We start from the raw sequence: 8,895 nt of genomic DNA on the forward strand, positions 1-8,895 counted from the left end.
TGGTATAGAACTCTTTGTTTATTAGAACATCAAGACTGGAATTCTGCTATTAATTTTCCTTTTTTTTGCAATACGCAACAACAAATAGGAAATAATTGCAAGATGTTTACAGATTATTCTCCAAGTCTCGAATTCCATCCCCTTGCAGTGGCCTTCTTCCCGACCACATCCCTGGAAAAGACGACGATGACGACGTCTCTCCGATGGTCGTCGCTGAGGAGGCAGACGAACTCGCAACACTCCTCTCGCTGGAGTCGGCCTCGGTCCGGCAGACCGGGCACGTGGAGCTGGAGAGCAGCCACCGGTCGATGCACTCCGCATGAAACGTGTGCTGGCAAGCCGGCAGCATCCGCAGCGTCTCCCCTTCCTCCACCGTGCTCAGGCACACGGCGCAGTCCAGCGACGTCCACTTGCCCTTGCCGTCGCCGTCACCATGGCGATAGGCGAAGGAAGGGAGAGCGGCGACGGCGGAGGGATCGAGGCCAGCCTTGGGTCGTCGGTCATGGGCAGGGCCTGCGGGAGGAAGCTGAGGCAGGAGACGGTACCGGACGTAGACGAAGACTACAAAGAGGACGACGAAGCCGCTGAAGGAGAGGCCGATGAGCTCGATGGTGGCTTTCAGATTGCAGCAGGCTGTTTGGTCTGCCATAAGGATCGCTTCGCCGTGGAGAACTCACCTTGCTGTTTATCTGCGAGTGATGGCATCCGTGGAGGCATTTCTATCTTTCCACATAGAGTTGACTCGACTCGGTGCGATAAGAACGGTAACCCTTTCTTCTTCTAATCCACATAGGAATCTCCGTTGATTCGTGCTTTATATTTAGGAATTAGAAGGAAAGGGATAGATACATATAGGTCGAGCTCAGCCTTCGCCTAGAAAAGAACATAAAGTATATATATCTTATGAGAGAGATGATACAATTTGGAAAGTAGCTAAACAGTGTGCTATGAAGGTATATTTCTACGGCTGTTTGCCTTTTCCATGATTATTCTGCAGGCACGCAGCGGAGTTTTAGTTGCACATCCAACCTACACATACTTCGATAGATACACGGAAGATGTACATCTGAACAACAAATAAAATATAGGAAGCAATCATAGCTTACAAAGTTGGTTTCGATCTTCAACTGGTTGTTGTCTTGTTGATGATAGTGAGAAATGAGGAACCGAGCTGGGGGCTTCTTCTACGAAGCCATATGCGCATCTAAGAATCGGTAACGTTGATCATCCACTTCCATCTTATCTGTCAGGGAGTCATAGAGAATGTGCTTGACGAGATCCTTTCTTGAGATTTCAACCAGAAACGGGACATAAAAGTTGTACTAGTCTGTTGGTGTGCGATCTATGGTCGAGAAGAACACGAAATGGTAAAGCAATGAATGAAGATCACCAAAAGAGGCACTCATCTTCAAATCCATCAATGGCGAGGAGCAGAGGAAGCAGAGGGAGGCTTGTCGGTGATGCTGTCGTGTTTCTCTTCCCCTTGGATTCGTGCAGGGATGTGGAACCCTGAGAAACTGGCAACGGACTTGAATCCTATGGGTGACGTGCATGGATGAACCTTTGTTTGCACCCGGTGATCAGCTCCGGCGTCGACAGTGTCCTCCCGGGCATGAACCACGGGCGAGTTACCGGACTGAAGGGGCCCCCTCTGAAAGAAAAGCTGGCTTTGGCCGAGCACCGAGTGCAGTGGCACCGCCGAACCGAACGCTTCTTCTCCACCTCGGCCACTCGATTCCACCACATTCCATGGGACAATCCGCTGGTTCTGTTCGGCCAAACCGGTTGAGACAGAGGCTGCGTTGAATGCCAAATTGGCGGAGCTCAAGAAATGAGCATCGGACGTGGCAGCATTTGGGCTCCGGAGGCATTGGGCGTGGTGGTGCTGCTGGTGGCCGGATTCCAGAGTGTGAAAGACTGGGTCTTGGAAGGATTGGAGGGAGAGGCGGAGGTCTTGAGCTTGGCTACTGGTTCGTGATGGAAGGTCTGACAAGTAGCTGTCTAATCTGATGGAAGGGGTAGCAAATGGAGCCGCAGTAGCAGAAGCCACCATGGGGCAGAAGAACTTGATGACATCGGCAAGAGTTTCGGAGTCCAAAAGCGGAGCCCCAACTGCAAATGGCTCCCCGCTAAACTCCGTCATGCTCTGCTCGGTGGAGGGGAATTGATCGGACGGCGGAGGACGGCAGGAGGAAGATGCAGTGTGGGGGGCGGTGAGGTTGGAAGCAGAGGGGGTCCAGGGAGGGAGTTCGGCGAGCTTGTCGATGGCGGCCTTGGCGTTCTTAATGAGCCAGTCGACGGCCTTGCTGGGACGGTCGTAGCCAAGGCGGTCTTGGACGTCATAGAACTGGATTGCAGTGTGGGCGGAGAGGCGGACGCGGCGGTCCCGAAGGCCCTTGGCGGTGCACACCTTGCTGTGGCGGTCCTTGCGGCCGGTGGACCGCACGATGTGGCCGGCATGCACCTCTACGATCTCCCCGACCGAGCCGCCCCGCACCCAGTCGTTCAACGAACGGTTCTGGGGCCTTTGTTGATGGTGGTGGAGACTGAGCTGGTTGTAACCGAGGCCGTGATGGCTATGACCCTTCCCCATCCCTCTCAGGAAGGCGGACGTACTCGGACGACGAAGCCGTGGCAGCTGAAGACGAAGGAGGAAAACACAAGCTGGTGGTGCATATGATGAATCTAATTGAATGCGGAAGATACTAATTCCTTCTCCTTCGTCTTACATTCCTGTTCCAGCCTTCGATCCTACGGACTTACGGCTAGTAGTAGATTTTGTTGACCTCAGATTCCTTTTGCCGCCCGCTTCTTGTGCTTCTCCTGCCGCTTCTTCCAAAAGTTCTGAACGTCCAACTCCATGTATCCAAACACCCATTACCTCAGCTCTTAAACCACCACCAACACAATCCTCTCTGAGATTAAAACATCTAAAAGGAACACAAGGAGCACAGGGACTTATCACTGCTACTTCAGCTCGGATCTTGCAAGGTGATCAACAGCACGGCCGAGGACAAAGTAGATATCTTCGACCTGAGACTGTTTCAAGAGGAGAAGCACAACCGGCGGAAGAAGAGGGTTTGGGTTTTCGTTGGAGGGAAGCAGATAGAGAAAGCTTCGGGTGGGCCTGCACCTAATATACGAAAGAAGAACCCAACCTGTCGATGCCAGCTTTGGGAAGACGGTAGGGAGAGACAGTGAGGGAGAGGGAGGAGGAGGTGAGAGAGGGCAAGCGCTACAGCTAAAGGATCCTTACGATCGCACCCATCTCCCAGACAAAACCCCAACAACATCAGCAGCCTTAGACTGCCGAGTTCTCAGTGAGTCGTTGTAGAGCTAAGAAAAAAGCGCAACGTTCCTCACTCGATCTATGTTTCTCTGTGTCTCTGTCGTTTCCTTTGTAGCTTTCGTCAGTGAGTCTCTACACCTTTTGCTGTTCCACTGAGTCCTTAATACTCCATTGCCAAACCGCCTTACATTCGTCCTTTCCCCTTCTCTTCTCCCAAAGCCACCGTCGTCAACTGTAATTTAATCGGATCCAATGATCGTCCAATCTAAATCTAATTTAATTGGATCACTTTCAGCACAATCCGACCCGCTAGCTAATGGACCGGCTTCAAAACCAACGACGTGTTTATTGGCGGGTCAGGTCCGGTTCATTGCATCTCTGCTCGACACGTCCCGTTTCCCGTTCCCTGTGGAATACCACCGTGATATGAAACGGCATGAATTGGAGGTCGGCGCTGACGAGAGCTTCGGCCATGGCGGCATCCCCCGGCCCAAACCAGAACGCCCTCTCCAATCTCGCCGCGTCGGGCCGCAGCAGCCACCGGCTCCTGCGCCTTGCCCAGCAGCTCCGCCTCTACCGGCCCTCTCCCCTGTCCTCCGATGCCGACGAGACCGTGGTCGATGACCGCGGCAAGGTCTTCTCCGCCATGGCTCTACCGGAGTCTGCCGCCGCCGCCGCCGCCGGGCACCTCACCGGCAGCGGTGCTACGGAGAAGCTCGCCCCCAAGCGGGCCGCGGTCCTCGTTTGCCTCTTCGAGGGCGACCGCGGCGAATTTCGCGTCATCCTCACCAAGCGCTCCTCCAACCTTTCCACTCACTCCGGTGATTCTATTCTCCCTTTATAAACCCTGTTTGATTCCATTAAATAGGGGGACCTTCAGCCTGGGGATGGAAGGTGTGACCTTTTCGCCCAATTTTGGGATGTGGGTGCAGGTGAAGTCTCGCTTCCAGGGGGCAAGGCGGACGAGGGCGATGCGGACGACCGGGAGACGGCATTGAGGGAAGCCAAAGAAGAGATTGGGCTTGATCCGTCCCTTGTCACCATCGTCGCCGTCCTCGAACCTTTCTTATCTAAGGTATCAATAGTCGTACCAATCTCAAAGATAATTGTCATATTCTTCAACTGTTAATAAGCAAATTTGCTCAATTTATCATCAATTCAGTCTACATAGTTTCAAATACATATTGATCTGATGCTGAAATTGAGCAGGCAACAGGGGGTAGGAGCACTTGAAAATTATTATGACTGCATACTTTAAATCGTGAATATTACTATTTGCAATCCCTTTTTTTTGTTATTTACAACCCTACGTTAAGAAATTTGAATATTCCTAAGGTATCCGTTCATCAATAGACATATATATCTCCTTAATTTATAACTTAATTATAATAAAATCTTTTCACTCCTTGCCTATAATCTCTTTTTTTTTTCCTTATTCTTCTCCTCATCCTCTTAATCGCCAAGGGTGTCATAAAATGATGAGAAAAAGACGGATGATGAAATGAGACAAATTGAAGATCGAAGAGGAGGAAGTGAGAAATAGTTTTTAACGTTTGTTATAATGATTTAATATTTCTAGGGTTACGTACGTTCTGTAATAACTAAGAAGAAATAATTTTCTAAGTCAGTTGCAATAACCTTGAAGATGTTATGTTCCGGGCCTTTGCAAACGATCCTTTAGGGTGCACAGGCAGGAGCTGTGGAGAAGGACGAAAAGAAAAAGATGAGGGCAAAAACAAAATTAAAACGGTTGTAAATAATAATATATTATTTTTTTAATTTTTAAGGGATTATGAGTAGTAAGAAAGCGGCTCTAAATAGTAAGCTCCTAAATCTTTAGTAATTGAATACTTATAAGTTGCATTTGTTGCTGAGCTTTCTGGGTTGTTCTTACTTCAGTAATCTGTTGTTGGGGGAAGGATGTTGCAGGGGAACTATATACTGGACATAATCCATTTCTTTATCTACTTAAATTGATTGGTTGATGGCAAATCAATTGGATGATACATGGTCCAATAATATAAGAGACAAAAGCTACACAAACATTATTCCTCATTTGAATGATCTCCTCACCCGATGTTACATAAATTCAATCATTCACTATGTAGTTCAGGAGCTTTGGAGGTAAAAAAGAAGTGGCTACCTCAAGCAATAGATTCTATTGCTGATGTTTGTGATTGGAATAGGATCCTTATTTTGCTAGTGAGGTTTTCCAAAGCTTTATTCTCTGATACACTTTGTACCATCAACAAGCATAATACACATACCATTAATGATAATTATTTGATGTGCATTTTTAAAGTGGATCATGTACAGGATAGGTGATATACATCTCGACTGCAAGTACCACAAAAATATAAAGATGTGCCAAAGTATTAGCACTTTTGTGTTTGAATAAGATCAGATCAACTAAATGCAAGTTTGTGCTCATGCTGAAGCAATCAATTGCCTAGAGGTTGTGGCTTGGATCTTAGGGAGTAATAAGTTGTCCTTGCTTGTTACTTTATCCCGGGTTCATCTATTAAACATGAAGAAGTGTCTGTAACTTCAGCTTCTTGCAGCAACCAAACTCCCTTTAATTGCCTTAGACATTGCAGCTTCTTTCGAGACTCATCCCTGTATTCGCCATACCAGTGACCCAACTCCTTTTAATTGCTTTGGACATCACAGCATCTTCTGAGAGTCGCCCCTGTAATCGGCATACTTCCAAACAAGCAGGCATTCAGACCGGCTGCAAACACCTCTGAGGTGGATGAAATATTCGATGTGCCTCTGGAGATGTTCTTGAAGGTATCTTTATTTTATTTTATTATTTTGTCGTAGTTGTCAATACACCATTCTTGATTTAAATATTTGTTTTTAAGGGTCCTACTCATTGTATTTGCAGGATGAGAACCGGAGGTCAGAGGGAAGAGACTGGATGGGAGTCAACTATCTGGTTCATTACTTTGATTACATAGCAGGAAATAAGAAATTTGTGATATGGGGTCTGACTGCTGGAATTCTAATTCGTGTTGCCTCAGTTGTATATCGGAGGCCGCCTTCTTTCATCGAGCAAATTTCTAAACTATAGATCCCAGGTTTTACCAATGGGAATTCTTTGGTTCCAGCTACTCAAATTCCATTATGATGACAAAGCAGTAAATATAACTGTAGTATTAATTGTAAATTTCTCAATGGCTTTCTGAATCTGTCTGCAGTATTCTTATGTTCTCATTCAAGGGGAAATTGATGGAAATTATCAATAATGTGGCCAGTGAAGTTGTTCCTTGTCTTAAAATTCTTAAAGCTGGGAAGCTAATCAATAAATAAGCAGGCTAATTTTATTTTTATCTTCCTGTCAGATGTAAGAAAGAGTATTGGCAATCAGATACATTGCATGTATGCTTTTCTCACTAACTTATTAGCAATCCTGACATGTTGAGATGAAACATAATAAAATGATATGTGGTTGATGTGAACTGTTACTTTGTCGATTAAGTATATAGTATTTAGATTTGAATCTACCATGGCATTCATGAATGACTGAATTGGATTCTTCCAGCTTCAATGTGCTAGTGAACTTAATAGGACTACAGCAGCTGAATCAGGATGATCAAATAGTCAGTACATCAAATCATAACAGTACTACACTCAGCATGATATCTCCCATGGAATTAGCTCGCAAATATCTTCATGTCCGCTCTGAAGCTTTGCATCACCTTCTCAGGCAAAGAAATCAGCACCTTGAATCCATTCTTCTTCTCCACCTCATCTGCGCCATTAGGCAAGAGAAAACAAGGCTCTAAGCTGCCAAGTAACCTCCAGGAGAGCGGCATCACGCTCACCGGACCACCCCACCCGAAATCGATGTCGGAGTGGCCCAAATGCCTCCAATCCGTGAAGGCGCTCACCCGCTTCCCGGCTGTGATCCCCTCGGCGTAATGGAGTTGTTGGAAGTCGATGTAGGACCTCACGTACTCATCCGTCACACTCTGCTTGCTTGTCTTGATCGACCTTGCCGTCTCCCACAGTGGTTGCTCCATTAGTTCTCTGGCGCTCAGCTGGACGTACACGGGGACGCAGACATTGCCCCAATACCCCGCGGGAAGTGCCGGTGCCGGTTTAAGTAGTCTCCTTATGTTCATGGAGTACACCAATTTCACGACCTCGTCCTGGGGAGTTCCTGAAGCTTTGATCCTGTATTAACAGGATTCTCATAGCAGAAGGTTCCCATTTGCACCATTCCAACAGAGTGAAACCTCTGAAGAAGAAGAAGAAGAAGAAGAAGAAGAAACGGACGTACCTGGCGCGCCATATGTAAGCACTCAAAGCTTCGAACGTGGTGCAGCTAGAACCGGCCTCCTCCGCGAGCCGGTTCCTGAGTCGCTCCATGCACGCCTCGCTCACATGGAAGCACTCCCTCACCAGCGGACCCTCGATGCTCGCTTCCACCACGTCGTACGGTCCGGAGCGGGCCACGTCGCCGTCGAACCCCAGGACGTGGCGGAACAGGGGCACCTCCACCCGAGCCGGACTCCTCGGTCCCAGCAGCTCGGCCCGCTCCCAGACAGGCTCCACCGCCGGTCGCTCAGCCCCGCGCGCGAAGCCCGCCACCGCGCTTAGGAACTGGGTGAACCCGGCGCCGTCGCAGAGGGCGAGGTGGACGCACGCGCCGAGGGCGAACCCGCCGCACGCGAGCCGAGTGACCTGTATCGCGAGCGGGTGGGCTAGCGCCTCGGCGGGGGCCGGGTCGGGCGCGAACCGGTCGAGGAGGGGCGATCCGGGCCGGGCGCTTAGCTCGGCGAGGGTGAGCGGCGAGGCGGCGCGGGTGAAAGGGATGCCCGTGGCGGGAGGCCTGACCTCGTGGCGATTGTCGGAGGGGCGGCGGAAGAGGGAGGCAGCAAGGGGAAAGAAGAGAGGGAGGGTGGCGGAGAGTGCGGCGGCGACGATGTCGGCAGGGTCTGCGGCGGAGGGAGAGGGAGAAGGGGCGTAGAGGCGGAGGGTGCGGAACGGAAGGTGGAGGATGCGGTCCGTGTCGAGGTGGGAAAGGGGGAGGGGTTGGTGGCAGGAAGGGAAGGGCGAGGAAGGGTAGACGAGGGTGGTGCCCAAGATCTGAATTTCCACCATACTCTCCTCTTTCTCGTGGAGTTCGCTTAGCCTCGGGAGCGAAGCTCAAAAGCGAAGGTTCGGCGGAGTTGGGTGGATGCGTTGGGGCTTGAAGCTGTCCAAGTGGATACTGGAGTGCCAATAACGATCGATGGTAGGTGAAGTGGCGAAACGGGCTTTATACTTAATAAAATAAAATATTTAATCAGTGATAAATAGAAAAATTATGATTTTTTTATTAAAAAAATTAACGATATAGGAAAAGAAATAAAATTAAATATTTTACTTTCATAAATATAAAGATCCTAATATAATCTTTTAAATATAAAAATTACGATACTAAAGATAATTAATTATAAGATTGTTACGGTAAGTAACTTTTTAACCGTGACTTCGGGGTCGACGCGGCTGGTTCAGGGCTCCAAATGACTCGGATCAGACGTGACTCCCTTTGAAGTCCCGGGGCAGTGGATGCGGGGGATCTCGCTGGGAAACTCCGCCTTGTCGAGCAGGCTTAA

At 48.9% G+C, this 8,895-nt stretch overlaps 4 protein-coding genes across 6 annotated transcripts; 1 reads left to right on the forward strand and 3 right to left on the reverse strand.

Moving 5' to 3' along the window:
- On the reverse strand, positions 1-3,520 carry LOC135678783 (transcription factor PCF5-like). The gene has a single exon (XM_065191934.1). The coding sequence runs from the start codon at positions 2,591-2,593 to the stop codon at positions 1,418-1,420; it is 1,176 nt and encodes a 391-aa protein (XP_065048006.1). The 5' UTR covers positions 2,594-3,520; the 3' UTR covers positions 1-1,417.
- Positions 107-649, reverse strand: LOC135680156 (RING-H2 finger protein ATL39-like). Its single transcript, XM_065194143.1, has one exon. It carries the CDS (start codon positions 647-649, stop codon positions 107-109), a length of 543 nt encoding a protein of 180 aa, XP_065050215.1.
- Positions 3,521-3,639: 119 nt separating the features above from the next.
- On the forward strand, positions 3,640-6,621 carry LOC103991627 (nudix hydrolase 15, mitochondrial). 3 transcript variants are annotated; one of them, XM_065191936.1, is made up of 4 exons: positions 3,640-4,110; positions 4,222-4,364; positions 5,878-6,079; positions 6,177-6,312. In XM_065191936.1, exons 1-3 carry the CDS (start codon positions 3,726-3,728, stop codon positions 6,034-6,036), a joined length of 687 nt encoding a protein of 228 aa, XP_065048008.1. In that variant the 5' UTR covers positions 3,640-3,725; the 3' UTR covers positions 6,037-6,079; positions 6,177-6,312. The 3 variants fall into 3 exon arrangements, with proteins under 3 accessions (XP_065048008.1, XP_018684694.2, XP_009409408.2); XM_018829149.2 differs by having other exon boundaries at positions 5,887-6,079; XM_009411133.3 differs by having other exon boundaries at positions 3,642-4,110; positions 5,960-6,079; positions 6,177-6,621.
- A 182-nt stretch (positions 6,622-6,803) lies between these two features.
- Positions 6,804-8,518, reverse strand: LOC135678782 (3'-N-debenzoyl-2'-deoxytaxol N-benzoyltransferase-like). The gene is made up of 2 exons (XM_065191933.1): positions 7,575-8,518; positions 6,804-7,468 (listed from the first exon to the last, which is right to left on the reverse strand). The coding sequence occupies exons 1-2, from the start codon at positions 8,396-8,398 to the stop codon at positions 6,946-6,948; spliced, it is 1,347 nt and encodes a 448-aa protein (XP_065048005.1). The 5' UTR covers positions 8,399-8,518; the 3' UTR covers positions 6,804-6,945.
- Between the last annotated feature and the right edge of the window lie 377 nt (positions 8,519-8,895).

This window comes from Musa acuminata, chromosome BXJ1-7, assembly GCF_036884655.1.
Source record: "Musa acuminata AAA Group cultivar baxijiao chromosome BXJ1-7, Cavendish_Baxijiao_AAA, whole genome shotgun sequence".
Taxonomy (NCBI): Eukaryota; Viridiplantae; Streptophyta; class Magnoliopsida; order Zingiberales; family Musaceae; genus Musa; species Musa acuminata.